Source organism: Talaromyces amestolkiae (assembly GCF_001896365.1).
Source record: "Talaromyces amestolkiae strain CIB chromosome Unknown scaffold2.1, whole genome shotgun sequence".
Taxonomy (NCBI): domain Eukaryota; kingdom Fungi; phylum Ascomycota; class Eurotiomycetes; order Eurotiales; family Trichocomaceae; genus Talaromyces; species Talaromyces amestolkiae.
In genome coordinates this window covers 1,781,440-1,799,885 of record NW_024468038.1, presented here as the reverse complement: position 1 = coordinate 1,799,885, position 18,446 = coordinate 1,781,440, and the positions used below count along the sequence as shown (strand labels likewise).

Below are 18,446 nucleotides of genomic sequence, written 5' to 3'. Positions count from 1 at the left end.
TCAATCTTCTTTCTGATCTATAGCATAGGAAAGTGGCGGAGGAGAAACAAAGTATATCCATCCTTACGAAGGAATCTTATACCCAACAGGAACCTGCTCTGTAAAAACAAATATCGGATCAACCCTTTGTCTAACCTCCTGCAACAACCCAACACTTTCATTTCCATAACTGGTAATCGGATTCTAATATTTACCCGCATAATTAAGGTATATGAAGGAGTCGGAGCCCCCAAGTTCTGTAGCCGCAGAAACAACATTATCAAGCAATGACTGCGTAGTTGTGTTTACAAGCATATCATCTGTGGGTGTAAACTAGATCGCGGTCATGACTGCAATAACAAGGGACTCCGTTCGGTTTCCTAGGCCCAGTGAATGGGTGCTGGCACCTCGAGAATAAAAGCTTGGTGGTAGAGGTTCGAAAGTGAGCGAGAAGCTTATATTGGGAATGGTCTTAACCTCTGCGATAGTCCACGTCTAAACAAGATCGAGCATACATATGTCCTCCACCTGTCATTCTTTATCTTATTTTAGCAAGCTCTGTGAGCCATGCTTGATAAAAAAAATGTATCTCCCTGCTTCATCAGCATAGTGAGACCTTTTTCACAATGGCTTACAAAGCTCTACCCCAAATATTAAATAACCCTATAGGCAAAAGCTGTGACATATAATGGTCAAGTCTTCACAATCAGATGCCCAGTTCTTGTGGTAAATGGCAATCGGGAGAAATTTATAAGATAGAGTAATTCTCATTATGGTTATTATTTAATTGCGAGGTTACGAAGACGGGGCATAAAACACATCTATAGCCGGAGATATGGGTGTGCATTGAACTGCCAACCATCACCCTTTGTTTTCCTGTCCTGAACGCCTTCGATGCCGAGAAAAGTTGTCCATCCGTGCAGGATTCAAATGAAAACACTGTACTTCGTAATCACTATAAAATAGACTGAGCACTCTGATTGGCCGAGATTGTATAGTATTGGTTGGGAAGATGATCTACCCGGCCGGAAGTCCTCCCGAGAGCTCTTCCTCTTTCACACTCACTTAACTTACACCTAATGCTAGCTACTTTTGACATGGATGTAGATCAGCGCCTCGAACATCTGATCGGTGATTGAAGGATGTTCATCACACAATGGCTTCATCTTACAGTTGATTCATAGGCTAGCAGTGTGATTATGTGGAAGGCGAGACACTACTGCAAACTACGCACTCTCAGTGCTCGTCTAGGCACATGCAGACCGACTCACAAAATCACCCATCAATCAGCCAATGAGTCGCTAGCGGCGATAGGAAATCCTGCCACGGACATCGAGTGGCCTGGCCAGAAAAGCGCTAAGATGTGATGGATTGCAGCGAAAAGTGGTGTTTGCAGCGGTGATTGGCCGAAGCTGCACGTCCGTCACATCTCCCGCTCGCCGTCTCGTTCCCCGCTCTTTGCGGACAAGAAGCCATCCCTCAACCCTGACTGGCTGGCTATCGTTGAAAGTGCCTTGCTCGGCGCTTATGGGTGGCCTTGTATTCGAGCATTGCACTTTGCGTGTCCGATGCCCCCTCACCAGAGTTTGCGGCACAGGCACATTGTGCAACCTACTGCAGTAGCAGCAGTTCTTTGTCATGGCCTCTTCAATAAGCTTCTCCCTCTCCTCGTCGCACCTTTAAAGAATGCCCGTCCTCAACACCATCCGAATTCCATCAATTTTATGCTTCCGACTGTTAACGGCATGAGCTGAAGCCAGCCGGACTGGCTTGAGGGATTGCGGTATTAAGGTACTCAGAAGTCGAACTTCATCAGTTGATCGATTACCGTGGCCTGCTCGCCATCATGGTGTTCATTCCCAGAGCATACAAGAACCACTATCTGGCGCTGTATTTGATGTGCGCCGAGATACCATTCATTCTGCCAGTACTCATTTTGACCGGTATCGCTTCACACAATACATATACGACGAAATTATGGCAAGATGGAGCAAACAACGGCTTTAATAGCGCTCCCAACCAAGTCGTCTACGCTTTGACAAACGGCCGAACATACAAAGTGCCGATTGTCTGGAGTTCACTGTATGTTCACCTTCTCTGAAATTTCGACAATAAAAACTAATCGATCAGTTTGTACAACTTCAACCTTGTCATTGGTGTCCTCAGCACTTTCGTCATCCTAACAAAGGTACCCATCCACGTACTTCGTTTCTTCTACCCTCCAGTCTCGGCTGTCGTGCACGGCACCCTATGCATCCTCTATATTGCTGCTGCATGCTTCCAAGCCGGCTCCGACACGACAGATTCTCGTCATCCCCAACGCGGGCCACCCTGGTACATCACCAAAAAATGCACCGTGGCCTACAGCCCCAGTAACATCGGATACTGTCAACAGGCAAAAGCCCTGTTCGCTTTGACTGTTATCGTGATTGTGATATACTTTGTCGAGACCATACTGGCGATCATGTCCTGCTTCGTCAGCCAAGAAGAGAAGGATGCATGGCGAAGACGCCAGGAAGAGAAACGCGAAGAAAAGGAAGCCGAAGACCGTGCATTGCGCGAGTACGAGGATATCATCAACTCACCTGCTTTCCCTCCTCCAGCCCTGCCTGGTGCCGCGTACACCCCAGGGCTGCAACCGATGGGCTCGCCTTATCATCAAACACATTTCTTCCAAAGCCAGGGACAATATCAGTCTCTCAACGACCCATCCCCATCATCATCCAGTGACCTCCCATTCCGAAACTGGAATACGCCCAAGACGTCTTCATTCTCTAACGGCGGCCACGTCTCCATTAACATCTCGGAAGCGGCCGAACAACCACAGGAACAGCCTTACTTTCCACCACCGCCTAAGAAGGCTAACAAATAGTTGTCCTGACTCATGCTCTCATAGCCTTGATTATTAATGTTTGTTGTTTTGGAAAGGATAAACGTATATACCAACCTTCATTTGAACTTTCGATCTCTGTTTTCATTCTAGGGGGCGTTCGGATTCGGCTTCGGGTTTGACTTTTGGAGTTTTGATATGTTTATAAAGTTTGATGTCAGTGTCAGGTACATCACGATACAGAATAGTATCAATATTGAGTCAATACAATTAGGGATCCTCGAACAATTTTACTCAATATGAATATGAATAGACAGCTACCTAAGTGCGTGGTTTATTGCACTGAAAGTTGTCTACCTCTGCTAGCTGGGTTACTGTACTAATTATGGAGTGAGCCTCCAACTTCTGGCTACTACTTACATCAATCAACATGTCGCAACGGCCCGTTCTCATCACCGGCTGTAGCGACGATGGCATCGGCTACGGTCTAGCCCTAACCTTCCAACAACGAGGCTACCTCATTTTCGCTACAGCCCGCGACATCGAGGAAATGACCAAACCTGAGGGGCTCCCAAATGTCGCCCTTTCATCACTAGACATGACACAACCCGATCACATCGCTGCAGCTGTGAAAGCTGTCCGCGAGAAAGCCGGGGGTACATGGGACTACCTCATCAACAATGCAGGCCGAAATCATTTCATGCCCACTCTGGATGAAGATTTAAATAAGACTCGGACGATCTTTAAGACTAAAACTTGGAGACCGGTGGCAATTACGCAGGCGTTTACGCCCGTTGCTCATTAAAGCGAAGAGTCAGGTTGTGTTCGTTACTTCTATTTGGGGATATGCTAATGTGCCGTGGATAAATGGGTAAGTAGCGACGATACTGTGCTGTGACATGTTCACATCCAAACTTTGCAATAGATAGGCAAACACTGGTACTGAAGACTGATCGCATCTTACAGGAAGCTAAACAGCCTCCAAGCGATCCATCGAAATCATCGCCGAGACGCTCCGCCTCAAACTCGGTCCCTTCAATGTAGGCGTCTTATCCATCGTAACAGGCGCCGTGAAAACGCCAGGTCAGATCTATTCTATGAATCGTCACTCACAGTCACGCCCTCTTACAGCCCTCTTACATTTTAATTACCTATAAGACATACTGCTGTTAAAAATTGCGTAGGAATATATAATATATTATACTGTGTGTCTAACTAAAAGAGACAAAAATACCTAGCATAGGCTGCTATACAGGAATATTATACAAAGCTGTGCACGCTAGATTAGTTCTTGCTTAGCGCTCGCCTACTCAACGAGGCATTACTGACCCACTAACTAATTCAAGCCCCTGGCTGCCGAACCCCGTCTAATATTGTGTTCCTGGTTATATTTCACCTGAAACGACCAGCCCAGCCGCTTGTTAGATATGGAAGTATCAGAACCGTTTTCACTTCTTTCTTCTGAAACAATATTCAAGATTCCTCCACTTCATCAGAACGCTTGGGTAGGTTCAGCGCCTTCCCACATGCTTACCAGAATCCGTCGGTCGCCCTTCCATGGTTTGCGACCGTGAGACACCTGGAGGTTGTCGACAAGCAACATATCGCCTGCATCGAGGCTCAGGTTGATTTCCAGCTTATCAATAGTCTCCTCGAGCTTTTCTAGGTGTTCGCGGGGAATAGGCGTTCCATCGCCATATTCACATGGTAAGTCTAAAAGACGGTATTTATCAGATAAACCAGAACAAACGATATCACATCTTCTGAAGCAATATTGCGACTCACAGGTCATACCATCACGTCCAATATAGGGAGGATCCAATGCTCCGATATCGCGAGTGATGCCAAATCGCCCAACTAGTCCATTGAACCATACTGGAGGATCTTTTGCAGATGCCCGTCGAATTCCTGTTGCTGGGTAAGCCAAAAAATTACAACAAAAATAGATAAACCGGCCATGAAGAGGGAGCGTACCTGGAATATGCTGTGTGAGCTCAATACTGCCGTCCTCTGTCCAGCGGAAGTCATCGGTCAACTTCCGTACTTGTTTCTCTACCTTCTCCTTTTTGGTGGCTTGATCATCTCCAGGGAGGAATTCCTGTCCGAAGCTGAATTCACCGGCCCAATTGAACTCGTTCCCTCTACCTTCTTTGCCTGGAGCGCGGAAAAGCATTTTCATTGCTAGTCCTCTTTTTTTGATTTCCTGAACGAGTTCAGGGACGGACTCTTCGAGCTTCTCGTACACTAAAGCACTGTGCGCGATGGGGGTTTCGCCTCCTAACAAATCAAGATAAGTCGGAAATCAAATAACCACATTATCAGAGCATGCTACGACTTACCTTCAAGAGCTTTCTTCTCACAATAAAAGTGGATGTTGGCAGGAAATCTTGTATATCTCGAATACTATAATCAAACTGCTATCTGTAAGGTTGTCTTGAAAATATTGTTGGACTCTTACCTCGTTATGCTGGTAAAAGCGACGATCTTGAGGACCTTCATTGGCCGTCCAAATATTTTCTGCAACTATAGTTCTCTTTCCCGCAAGTCCAATCTGAACAAATGGTGTTGACCCACGAGCTTTCTCTACTGCGTTGATAACTTTTGCAAAAGACTCAGCGGCTGGGTGCCCGATTCCCTTGAACAGAACAGCTCCATGCTTCTTGAGAAGTTCGGAGAGATGGCCTGATGCAGACAGTGTCTTGATTGATTCCACGGAATCTTCAAGAGCAGGAGGATTTAATTTTCCTTCCTCAGACTTTACTTGAAGACCATAGGGAAATACATTACTGTACACAACCTGTGCTCCAGGAACATCAAAAGGCTCAAACTTTACAGCCATCTCGAATGACGGATAGATTGTATATTTCTGCTTTGATCTTTGAGGTCCATTCTTTTTCCATACTTTTTATAATGATCCTCCCGTGTTGTGTGATTTCTTTGCACTAACGCATTGAATTCGTGATCCGATCTTCAAATGACACCACTTACAACCAAACGGGCCCCATGCATGAGAACCATCAGTAAAAGCCACTCGGAAAATGCCGAGCCCTGGCTAAATCTTAACTATCTTACCTAATTGCTTGCCTAATTTGGAATTCAACAATTATGCCTCATCGTGTTAGGATGGTGTATTGTGGATTGGTACTGACGTGCTCTATCTGAGTAGCTCTGGACAGATTAGCCGTGACTACAAATACTTCTCGATGAAACAGACGATTTCTCCAGGACTTCATTTCCGATTATAGAGGTGATCCAGAGACGGAAAATGATGGAAACGGACAATAAAATATCTACTGGTGAGATACTACTGCCCTACAAAGATGCGAAATGTCAATGCTCATACTCAGTCGATAGTAGTCTCGTCGCCTGAGCCACTCCCTCAGTATGATGGACCAAAGAATCAAGATTCCCTTCATGTTGTTGAAGAAAATATCCTTCAGGAAAGAAAGATCGGGATCTTAGGTGCGATATCACTCATAGTGAATAAGATTGTTGGAGCTGGGTAAGTTTTGACTGTATCAATATATGTCTTGATGAAGAGAAGGAAGTATTATTCTAACCCGTGGATTTCAAGAATTTTCTCCACACCTTCAACTATCTTCAAACTTAGTGGTAGTGTTGGAATGTCTCTGATCCTCTGGCTTATTGCCGGTATTATTTCAACTTGTGGTGCTATGGTGATGCTGGAGTTTGGATCAGCCATCCCAAGGTCCGGTGGCATAAAAATTTACCTGGAGCGTTCATTCTCACCAAAGCTGCTTCAGACCTGCGTTTATCTTTTCTATTGCGTGTTTCTTCGTAAGTAACATTTCGCCGGTTTCTGACAGGAGCCATCTGACTTGAAAAATAGAGGTATCGGCTAGTAATGCCTATACATTTTCATCCTACCTACTGCTCGCAACTGGTGTAGATCAAACTACTTGGAAAGTCCGTGGAGTCGCCACCGCTTCGGCTGTATTCGCCGTAGGTATTCATACGGTTGCTCCAAGATTTGGACGAAGTCTTCAAGATATACTCTGTGCAGTGAAGTTATTTACTCTATTTTTCATTGTCTGCACTGGTTTTGCTGCTCTAGGAGGTCATTTGAGAATTGACAATCCTCATAACTTTGACATCTCGACCTCCTTTCAGGGAACATCTAGCAATGGATATAATATTGGAACAGCGCTGCTGAATGCTATTTTCGCATTTCAGGGATACGATAATGTCAATGCGGTAAGCTCATCCCACGAGTTACTGACACTCTTATCATTGGTTGCTAACAAAAGCAATGGCCAGGTCCTATCTGAAGTCAAGGATCCGAAGAGGACGCTACAGATTGCCCTGCCATCCGCCATGGCTGTCATTACTGTACTCTATCTATTGGCAAATATAGCATACGTATTTTCTCCCTGCAAACAACCGCGGCCAACCAATCAACTTAACTAATCTCGAAACAACAGTTTGCTGCGGTGCCCAAAGAAGACTTTATATCCTCTAAGATTACCATTGCTGCTTCTCTGTTTCGGAATGTTTTTGGGGATTCGGCAGCTACAAAAGCTCTACCAGCACTTGTGGCCATTTCTGCATTGGGCCACCTTCTCGGAATTGCATTCACAGTCCGTAAGTGGTATACTTCAGTCTCTGAAATATATGAATAATATCTGATAGATCTCTCTCAGCTCGCGTGATTCAAGAACTCGCTAAGGATGGTGTGACTCCGTTTCCCAACACGATAATGCAGAACAGACCATTTAAAACTCCCATCTTCGCACTTGCCTTGCACCTGGGCGTTACAATCCTCTTCATTTGCGCCCCTCCAGCAGGTGACGCTTTCAATTTCATCGTCAGCTTGTCTTCATACCCTACAACCTTCCTTCTGACTGCTATCACCATCGGATTGGTGAAATTGCGTCTGTCGAACACCGAAAGGTGGAATCCTACACGCCCAACGCCTTGGTTTGTGATTGCACTTTATATTGCTGGAAACATTGTAAGTTATTTCTTTCAGAGCAACTCAGTCCCTTCCGTTACCCCAAAAACGGCAAACTGATCATGGTTTTCTAAACTTTTTGAATATATAGTTTCTTCTTGTCATGCCCTTTGTTCGTCCGCCTAATGGTAAAGGCAACACGAGCCTTCCATACTGGCTTACCTCTGTCGTTGCTCTTGGCATCTTGTCATTGGGGGTCATCTACTATGTGTTGCGATTCGTTCTTGCTCCCCGGGTGTTTGGTTATGTGTTACAGCCAACAGTAGTGGACTTGAGCGATGGCTCCCAAGTAACTCGGTATAAGACGATCAGATAAATATGCCGGAGGATTTGTATAGACATGGCTATGGGGCGGGTTTTGGGGACTTTTATTTCCAACCTACTGGGTTTGGGTACAAACCCAACATGGAAACCCTAGTTGTCGGGGTAGAAATGCGCTAATCCTGGTTTACATTCCGTGAATCTGAAGAAAAGGGATCTTGGAAAAGACTTATCTCAGCAAGCTCAGCCACTCTTCGCTGAGGAAGCACGATTATGTTGACCGATTTTTCCACTAGAGCGCTCACAGCAGGAGGGTGGAGAATGTTACGAAACCAACTTACCTGATATTAGGCAGAATCTAGTGCTATTTGGGAGAGGCGTTTGGTTATAGCAGCTAACACTGTGGCCAGTCATTTCCACAATAGGCATGAAAGCAGTGAGCTAAGGATATAGGCTTATAGGTGATAAAAGCTAGGAACATATGACTGAATACAATCGGACTAATACCGCGAGTGCAGAAAGATTATATGTAACAGAAAAGATAACTATTAGATATATACTAACATATATATAATGGGTGAAGAAAGAAATATAAGAAATTTAGTCTACATGAATATACTTGTTTATTATATATTTAGTTATTTTTTATAGCTTTTTGATATAAGCCACGCAAATACAACAGTAAGAGTCAGCAAGGCGTTTATATTCGTATGGGCATCAAGCTATCCAGGGAATCTTCTATCTTGTTATATTTAAGACTTCCATACCTCAGCTACAGTATTGTTACTCTAATCACTCAGCCTACTCTCTCGACAACAACTATTAGAACATTTATGTGGTTCAGCCAAGCCTAACGTATCCCGACACAACACTGTTTAACTAAAGTCGTGATACATGTAACTGTATTGTTGACAAAACGGCCCTTGTATTAAACCTCTCTAGTGACCATGAAAGCTCTCGAGAGATTGTATATTCAAAATGTGATCGTCCAATCAATGGCCGGTTGGAGTAGCTGGTTATCTCGTATGTTTAACATTGCTGTATATGTACAGCAACTTTAACACATAAGGTCGCCGGATCGAGCCCGGCACTGGTCATTAGTTTTTGCTGATCATTTTTTGAATGCTTCCATCCACGTTGGATATGGTTTATTTTTATTTGCTCGGGTATCTTTCTATTGCGTTAGTTTGTTGAGAATTGAGTCTTAATGATTGCTGATTAGCTATGTTAATGCCGGGAATGTCAGTGGCGAATTACCTCCAAGCCCTAAAACCAGTCTAAATTCGGTTCAGGTCTCGAGTTGACAATATCGTGCTGCACATCGGATTTCCGCTGATCATTTAATTTCTTTTTTTAATACAGGACCGTCGAGGTTATGACCACGCTGGTATAATATGTAAATAGCCAAAAGATACTGTCAAGTCTATAATTAATGTTGGACTTCAGATATCGTGAACAACATACGCAAGGCTGAATCGACGAAGGTTTCGTTGCAGATGACTAACCTGATCTAGAGATACCCTAGTAGCATTAAATTAAAACTTACTTGTTATCTAGAGTTGACCTGACTTAACTTCTATAGAGGTACACTAAAAAGACATATCCCTGCAATTCAAAGAGAGGCGTCGTCCTTGCATGTCTCAGCTCATCCCAACCCCCTCAGGGAATCTGGATTATATACGACATGTACGGATGGCACTGTCGGGGCCAAGTCAGAAAGCAGCTGCGCCGCAAATGTAACCTGTTGGGTTGGATTTTGTCTTCTTCTGCATGGCATGTGATCATGGCCATTGCGTAAGGAGAGTGCTCAGTTTCAGCCTCGTGGAATGCGCTGAATAACGAACCCTTATCGTTCATCGATCGACCCAAAGCACCTTCAAAAAGCCTGGTAAAATGCATTGAATAACGAACCTTCCTCGTTCATCGATCGACTCAAAGAACTTTCGAAGTTTCATCTTCAAGTTCTACAAATCCCAAAGACCAACAACAATGGCACGAAATGATAGCGACCGCGGCCGAAAGACACCAGATCATTTGGCGCAGATGAAAGATTCAACTTCCAATGATGGCAACGAGCCATCTTTTAGCAGCGATTTGGACAATAGTGCAGTTTCTACTCCTTCTCTTGCAGATGATATTTTCAGTCCTTCGGTATCAATCGTCACGGATACCACGGATATCGCGGATGATTATGGATGGGACACACCAGTCAAAGGTAAATCGATGACCCGCGCAGAAGACAGAAACATTCTCGGATCGCCTCAAAACGAAACCCAGGACAAAATTAAGAGGGCCGAGGATCTCTCCAAGCCCGACAAAGGGCTGGACACTCAAACTCAAACTACAGCGCCGAGAAGAAGAACGAAGAGCGCCAGTAGACGAGATTTCGAAGCTAGGACCTTATCTCTAGGGTCAGTGGATATCAGTGTCACATCATTCGAAAAACGAAAACAGGGTTCGGACTCTCCTGTAGACGGCAATACGTTGGCTTCTGATCAGGGACAGATATGGGGCGTATTAATCACTCCACCGAAGTCAAAGAAACCAATGCACTTGCAGCTGATCGAATTCTGCACGCCTGGACCCGACGGGTATATTGACATCAACTTTTCTACCGATCAGACGTGGATTTTCGAAGCAAGAAGAGTCATCGATTTCGGTAGTGCCGTAAAACCCACATCTAAGACAGTCGTATCCCGCACGGAGAAACAGGATGTTGACCATATTCTTACCAAACCTACGAGCCAATCTATCCCAGAAATCACCCTCTCTCCACCGGATGCGAATCGCACAGATCATAAAATAGGAGATGCAAATACACCGCCTAGCAAAAATATATTGCTGGGCGATGGCACAATTCAGCATGTGCTGTCTCTGCTATCAAATAAAGCTTTCTCCGCTTCAATCTCCAAAAAGGAGCAAGACTCAATCGATAAGTCACTTTCCAATATTCTGCCGGTTAAGATTCGTGAGTGGCTGGAAGAAGATACCCATCACTGCCTGGCATTGACAACTCAGAACCGGCGATGCAAGAGGATTCACGAAACAAGTCACCCGAAAATGATACAGTACTTAGACAGCATGGCCACGCTCAAAAGTAGCGAGCTACCAAAGTGCCTGAATGACATGATCTCTACAGCATTATGTTCAACGACGCACAAACGCATGGCACGAGAAGAGCTAGAAAAGTGGATGGTCGATATCGAGAAACTATGCGATATCCACGCGGACATGAAGGAATCGACGTCAGTGTCCGCAGATTATCGTCTTCTAGCTCTCGCCAATTATCTTGATATACTCAGTGGGGGGAAAGGTCTCCCTCCGCGACAAAACATAGTGTCCAGCTCTGCAAAAGTCGAGGAAAGCGATCACAGCATTACTTCGCTAGGGGATTATCGATTGCTGCAATACTTCAAACCATATATTCCCAAGTATTTGCAAAAACTTTCTGTGTCTGAAGCCCTTGAAGGGCTTCTGCTGAAACCCCTTACAGGGAAAAAGGAGATTGGCGATACCGGTATCATATATATATACTGGCAACCATCAAATTTCGGACACCTGAAAATCGGCTATACGACGCAGGCCTTTGAGAAGCGCATGAAGGAGTGGATTAAAAGGTGCAACAAAACGATGGAAATTTATTACCCAAGTCGAGACGATGCCCAAAAAATCATCGCAGTCGACCATGTCTACCGCGTGGAAAAGCTTATACATTTGGAATTGAAGAACCTAAGAAAGATTGAGAAGAATTGTCCGGGTTGCGGCAAGAATCATGACGAGTGGTTTGAGTGTTCGCGGGATCTTGCGGTGGCAGTTGTTCGCAAGTGGATGGATTGGATGAGAGAATCGCCGTATGAGGAAAGGCAATCTGGATCATCGAAGGAGTGGGTATTGAAGGCGGAACAGAGGAGTAAATTGAAAGACCTGTCAGAGCCGATGAAGGGGGTGTCTGTTAGTGCTAACGCCATGGAGAAGGGAAAGAATAAACATCCTCGTCAAACCAGGCGTCTCTCAACTGGTAGACCGCCACGGATGAGGAGTAAGTCCATGTAGCTCCATCGTATGAATGCTGAAGGTTGTCATGAATATCAACCCTAGATGCATCAAGCCTTAGACGTCTCGATGTTTTACTATTAGTATTTTTTTTTTTAGATATAGGCTGAAGTTGATAGAAAGTCTTATGCTTCATTCGTAAATCTAACATAAAGATGCTTCATGCTTGCTTAACGGCAATGGTATCGTGCCGGGGGGTAATAGTTCATAAACATATGCAATCCGAGATATAAACAGAAAAACCAAAAACAACGCCGCTCAGGAACAAGGACTCAGAGCAAGGAAATAGAGCATCAAGAAAAAACACAGGTCTAAACTTCAACTGTTTGCAGAGGTACGTATCCCTCCTCCTCTCTGACCTGTTTGGACTGTTTACCGAATACAAGTTTCGTAAATATGGTGCGTAGACGAGAGCCGGTTCCGGGTCTGTTGTCACCCGTGCCAATGAATGGGATTGATTTCCATCGAGATTCCTTTGAAGTGGGGGACTTAGTGAACCCAGCGTTGGCGTCTGCTTCGAGTGAATCAATCTTCATCCACCCGGGTCGTTTCCAGAATTTGAGCAGGAGACTACTTCCCACGACGGACACGCTGGATGTCGCCATCGCAGCACCGGCGGCCATGGGTGGCAAGGGGGCGCCGCCAAAGGGCAGGAAGATTCCCATGGCGAATGGAAGGCCGATAATATTGTAGACGCAGGCCCACATCAGGTTCAGCTTGATGCGGTTGAAAATGGTGCGGGCGAGAGATAAGCTCGCTGGAACGGCGAGGAGGTCATCGGATCGCATGAGGACAACGTCGGCAGCTTCCATGGCGACATCAGTTCCAGAAGCGAGGGCTATACCGACCATTGCAGTTGCAAGGGCAGGTGAGTCGTTGATTCCATCGCCAACCATGGCCACTTTGTCGCCTGCAGCTTGGTAGGACTCGATAATCTCCTTTTTCCCGCTGGGAACAACGCCGGCCTTGACAGAGGCTTTGGGAATGCCGAGAGCTTGAGCGACTGCCAGTGCAGCAGGGTAGGTATCGCCGGTAACAATTGAGACGTGGTAGCCCATCTTGTGTAGAGCTGCAACAGCGGCGACAGCACTCGATTTGAGTGCGTCTCGTAGTGAAATAGTACCTGTATAGTGACCATCGATTGCAATATGAATTTGTGTGAATCCGGAGAAATCGTCCATCTTCGGCCCAGTAGAAACGTTGCCATCGAGAGTAGTTTCAACAGACTCTGGAACATTTACACCACTAGAGCGGAGGTATATGGCGTTTCCCATTAGAACACGATACCGAGTCCGCTCAACACTTGAGGTGGGCTCGACTACAGCTGATATACCCTTGCCAACGTTTACCTCAAAAGTCCCAATAGTTCCATCCAAAGCATCGTCACTCATCAAACCAATCTCTTGTTTTGCAGCAGAAACGATAGCTCTTGCCACTGGGTGCTCGCTGTTGGTTTCGGCGAGACCGACGATCTGCCACCAGAGCTTGCGGCGCCAGTCATTGGATGTCCAAGTCGGTTCCAGCTTAGTTTCGGCGACGCTCATTTTACCTTCGGTCAATGTTCCAGTCTTGTCAAAAACAATGTGGTTGACTTTCGTGGCGGCTTCCAGAGCAGCGCCTCCTTTGAACAGGATACCATTTTCTGCGCCAACTCCAGTTCCAACCATAACGGCAGTTGGGGTGCTCAAACCCAAGGCGCAAGGGCAGGCGAAAACAATGACCGAGATGCAGATCTTCAAGCAAACCATGATCTTACCACCATTCTCAGGTTTGTTGAATATTTTCGGCGGATGGGGCAATACATGACTCAGGATCATCCACCCCACAAACGTGGTCAGACCGAGAAGGATGATAATTGGAACGAAATATCCTGCAACAATATCTGCCATGCGCTGGATTGGGGCACGATTTGTCTGAGCGTTTTGCACCAACTTCACAATTTGACTCAATTGCGTCTCGCTACCAGCACGAGTCACTTTGAATTCGAGGGAACCAGCCCCGTTGACAGTACCAGCAATGACGGAATCGCCTTTCTTTTTGTTAATAGGACGAGCCTCGCCCGTAATCATACTCTCGTCAACATGGCTTGTACCTTGAATGACAACTCCATCGGCAGAGACTTTATCGCCTGGTCGTAAAAGTACGACATCTCCGACTTGAAGGAGCTCGGTCGGCACAGCTTTTAGACCAGTCTGTCCAGCTTGCGAAGTACCACCGGTGCTAGTGTCTTTTTCGTTCCACTCCTCGGCTGCCTTCTCCGCTGCTATGGGGTCTTCGTAAATGGTTGTCATAGAAGGGGCAAGCGACATCAGTCGAGATAGAGCCTTGGAAGTTTGACCCTTTGCTCGGTTTTCTAACCATCTACCAAGTGTATTGAAAGTGATCAACATAGTACTTGTGTCAAAAACTGTGCTTGGTCGGTTGTGTTGGCTACTCAAAATCGCGAGGAGCATCGTAAAAACGCTGAAGAAGAAAGCAGCAGAAGTACCTAGCATGATAAGGACGTCCATGGTAGGAGAACGATGTTTTAGCGATTTGAAACTGCTCTTGTAGTATCGCATACCGATACCGAATTGGACAGGCACTGTCAGGCCCAAAGCAACGACGTCGCCTAGATATAGGCCTGGTAGGATGCGAAATTTGCCGAAATCGAGGAATTTCAGATACATGGGAAAGATCATCGTGATGAGGAACACCGGCACTGCAAAGGAGAGAGAAAACAGGAATGCTCGCTTCCATTCTTGTATTTCCTTGGTCTTTGCAAGCGATTCCAGCTGGGCATTGTTATCTTCAAAATCGGACAACAACGCGTTATACCCAGCCTCTTCAATGGCTTCCACCACAGACCGAATACCAATTGCCGTGGGATTGTGTACAATAGTAGCACGAGATGTCGAGAGGTCAATGGAGACTGAGGATATTCCAGGCTTCTGGCTGAGAACTTCTTCTAGCGACGATGCGGAGGCAGCGCCGTTCAACCCGTAAAGCGTAAGTCGTATTGTCTTGGATGACTTTTGAGACACACCTAGATGGGGTATAGAAGACAGTACACGAGCGTCAAATCCCACGTCTTCAATCATAGAAGCAATCTTCTCTGGCGATAAAACTGCAGAATCGTGCACTATAATCGCGCGCTCAGCAAGCAAACTAATGTCGAATTGAATCAAGCCCTCCACATCGTTAAATGCATTCGTGACACTCGATGTACAGGCCCCGCATGTCATGCCTTCTATAGCGACAGTCGTAGACATCAGCTTGTTCGAGTTATCCGACGGTGAACTGTCGATAGGCTCGGCCGATTTTGTGTCCAGAACAGATGCGCCGAATCCTCGGTCCTCGATAATGTCGGCAATCTGACTTGCAGTCACAACTGTAGAATCGTGCTCGACAACGGCGCGTTCCGATAATAACGATACATTGATTGAATATATACCAGCGACATCCTTGAGTCCCCCTTCGACCGCAGAGGTGCAGGCACCGCAAGTCATTCCTTCAATAGCAATCGTCGACACAGAAGAATGTGTACCAGCTTTATCGCTCTTATCGGAAGATTGTGGCATATCCGTAGATAATACCTCGGCGTCGAATCCTCTATCTTCGATCAATTCGGCAACTTTATTAGGCGATAACGTAGTCGGGTCGTGGTGAACAACAGCGCGACCCATAACTAAGCTGACCGATACCTCGCCAGCGCCCTCGACATCTTTGAATGCGCTTTCGACGGCAGATGTGCAAGCGCCGCAGGTCATGCCGTCTACCTTTACCGTAGTTGTTGCCATATGGAGAGAGGTCGTCGCGGCCGCAGTGGGCTGTGCTCGGGATGACGATATCGCAGCCATATCGCCGATAAATTGTTTAAATACTTGGTGAAAAGGTATGTGCAAAATGTAAACAGGGCGAACGGGGATTATAACACATCAGACCGGCGCTACAGTAGCGCAAAAGCGACTCGTTATCGCAGTCTATATGAGACGCTGGCAGGGGTGGTTGGCGACACGCGGACAGTCTCAGGAACTGCGTCAGGACGTTTGAGGATCTATAGATCTGATAAGATCATAGTTTCTCATTATGATGTTAACGGAATAGACTCCCCATGGCTTTTGAGGTTGAGCGAGGGATCCAAAGGAGGACGAAGAGAGGGGGTGGTATTAATAATTATAACAATTAACTATTAAGAAGGGGCAGAGTCGCTATTTCCAAGGCGAGATGCATGCATCCTGCGCAAGTTCTTTACTAAGCCAGCTGAACAATCCCGCCATTCCGAAGATCACGTGTGCGACTTTCGGGATCGTCGCGAAGCAACTGCCAAATCCGGCTTAGCTCTATGTACTATTGGCCTGAGGCACACTACGTAGTTCGTAGCCCTTGCTCATTTGAGATGGAGAAAACGTGATCGGTACCTAAGTGGAAAATACAATGGTAGATCATGATAGCTTCTATGCGAGCGCTGCGGCACTAACAGCTGCTGCTGCGATAATGGCGGATGCTGAACAATAGCAACAAGGAGCTGTGGAAAGGAGATGAGCTGGCCGTACTGGGTTTCTCGATGTTATCTTTAGAAGTTGATCTATGTGAAAGACCGGTGATTAAAGTATGAAGATCAAGGTAACGACATCGTGAATGAATTATCTTCAACTTCGATCCTGATCTTTGAGTTTTTCAATTGGTGTATATTATAGTGCAGAGTTAGAAAATCCGGTCACATAAGTCGCAAAACAATCCAGACACAAAAAGTACAACTAGACATCCGTGGATATACCGGGACAACGTAGTACCAGCTCCGCTTAGCCCCTCGCAGACTCAGGATATTAGCTTCATACTAATCCATGCTTCGTGTTCATGGACCTAAAGCTTCTCTACAGAGTCAAGATACTAGCTAGACCAAAGCCCACTAGTAATAGTAGGTTGTTTAAATGCCTGGCAGACAACCACATCTGTTGGAACCAGACAGAGAACGGTTAACATATGTCAGAGCTGAGCCCTTATTTTCTTAGCCTTTTTTCACTCCTCGACAGTTGCAAATCCGTGGTACCCCCTACATGGGCATTTTCGTTCATCTCCACTCGCTCATCTTGGTCAAAGTGTTTCCATGCGTAGATACTGTGCATGTGAGCTGTAATCATCAACTTGAATAGCAACTTGTAACCTCTACTCCGTTTTTGATGGACAATATTAAGAAGCCGTTTGAGAACCACTTGATTGTCGTCACTCCTAGTGGGATCTTCAAATGCTGAAATTGAGTCAATGATACAGAAGACCACGATCTGAGCAGTTTTGAGCTGTCGGATCAGGAGACCGAATACTTCGCATAGCGTTCGGACGTCTCTCTTTTTGATTTGCTTTATGTAACGATGGTCAAGAAAAGTCAAATCCGGAACAGCTGCTGATTTGCCTGCAATGGTAATTAGTTGACCGATCAGTTGACATAACATAGTCCCTGGATTCCTGGGTTCGCTGCTGTCCGAAGAGCGACAAAAATAACTGAGAAAGAAGCATTCCTGCCACCCATCGTACTTAAATCAATTCATTAAGACTTGTATAGGGCATATTGTTCCTCACAACCAATAGAGTGGGTCAAATGGACAGAGCATTCAAATCCCGGATACATCTCAGTCTTCTTTATCCAAGGCTTGATGAGAAGGGAACAATCAAAATATAGGAAAACACCTTGAAAAGGATAAAGAAAGAATTTGGCGAACACAAGTGGACCATCGAAACTGAGGCTATCCTCAAATTTGCCAGGAAGCACTTTCGGCAATCCGATAAGAGCGAGCGTCTGTCCGTCTGGAATGGAAGGTATGTGAATGAATCAAATATTTATGCGTTCATTATATTCATGACTAATTGCTTTCACTTCGCTAGGCAAATACGCAATGCATTCCAAACTGCCATTGCCACCGCCGCCTACGATGCCAAAGAAGAAGCAAAATCGAAGGGAGAAAGACCTTAACCTCCGAGGCTGACCTCCGATCATTTCACAAAAGTAGCTAAAACCGCAAGAAGCTTTGACCGGTACCTTAGGAGCATAGCTGATGGTCAAAGCGAGTCGACTTTGGCCAAGCAATGGTGGCTCAGGGATGATGACTTTCACGACCCGAAAAAGAAGCAACAGAGTAAGGAACGGCACACGAAAAAAAGGAAATCTAAACGACAAGAATACTCTAGTGATAGTGATCAGTCTGACGAGCGCTTTGATAAAGATACCAACGACTCCGAGGATATCCAAGAGTCCGAGGAAGAAACTGGACAGTCCGACACTCCACCCCCAAAAAAGCGCAAGAAATCATAGTCTACCGCTTATGATCATGATTTGGCCATTTGTACCTAGGAAATGAGCTTGGAACACGGAAC

At 45.7% G+C, this 18,446-nt stretch overlaps 6 protein-coding genes across 6 annotated transcripts; 4 read left to right on the top strand and 2 right to left on the bottom strand.

Annotated features, from left to right (window-relative positions):
* Nucleotides 1-1,825: 1,825 nt before the first annotated feature.
* Nucleotides 1,826-2,851, top strand: BHQ10_001872 (uncharacterized protein; the record flags this gene model as incomplete). Its single annotated transcript, XM_040873956.1, has 2 exons — nt 1,826-2,061; nt 2,110-2,851. 2 exons carry the CDS (start codon nt 1,826-1,828, stop codon nt 2,849-2,851), a joined length of 978 nt encoding a protein of 325 aa, XP_040730377.1.
* Nucleotides 2,852-3,239: 388 nt separating this feature from the next.
* Nucleotides 3,240-3,614, top strand: BHQ10_001871 (uncharacterized protein; the record flags this gene model as incomplete). The annotated part of the gene is made up of 1 exon (XM_040873955.1): nt 3,240-3,614. The coding sequence occupies one exon, from the start codon at nt 3,240-3,242 to the stop codon at nt 3,612-3,614; it is 375 nt and encodes a 124-aa protein (XP_040730376.1).
* A 687-nt stretch (nt 3,615-4,301) lies between these two features.
* Nucleotides 4,302-5,648, bottom strand: BHQ10_001870 (uncharacterized protein; the record flags this gene model as incomplete). The annotated part of the gene is made up of 5 exons (XM_040873954.1): nt 4,302-4,522; nt 4,595-4,717; nt 4,784-5,086; nt 5,149-5,212; nt 5,268-5,648. The coding sequence occupies 5 exons, from the start codon at nt 5,646-5,648 to the stop codon at nt 4,302-4,304; spliced, it is 1,092 nt and encodes a 363-aa protein (XP_040730375.1).
* A 784-nt stretch (nt 5,649-6,432) lies between these two features.
* Nucleotides 6,433-8,097, top strand: BHQ10_001869 (uncharacterized protein; the record flags this gene model as incomplete). Its single annotated transcript, XM_040873952.1, has 7 exons — nt 6,433-6,607; nt 6,660-6,776; nt 6,885-7,024; nt 7,088-7,159; nt 7,252-7,411; nt 7,471-7,781; nt 7,873-8,097. The coding sequence occupies 7 exons, from the start codon at nt 6,433-6,435 to the stop codon at nt 8,095-8,097; spliced, it is 1,200 nt and encodes a 399-aa protein (XP_040730374.1).
* Nucleotides 8,098-10,031: 1,934 nt separating this feature from the next.
* On the top strand, nt 10,032-12,095 carry BHQ10_001868 (uncharacterized protein; the record flags this gene model as incomplete). The annotated part of the gene is made up of 1 exon (XM_040873951.1): nt 10,032-12,095. One exon carries the CDS (start codon nt 10,032-10,034, stop codon nt 12,093-12,095), a length of 2,064 nt encoding a protein of 687 aa, XP_040730373.1.
* Nucleotides 12,096-12,406: 311 nt separating this feature from the next.
* BHQ10_001867 (uncharacterized protein) lies at nt 12,407-15,934 on the bottom strand (the record flags this gene model as incomplete). Its single annotated transcript, XM_040873950.1, has 1 exon — nt 12,407-15,934. The coding sequence occupies one exon, from the start codon at nt 15,932-15,934 to the stop codon at nt 12,407-12,409; it is 3,528 nt and encodes a 1,175-aa protein (XP_040730372.1).
* Nucleotides 15,935-18,446: the final 2,512 nt, after the last annotated feature.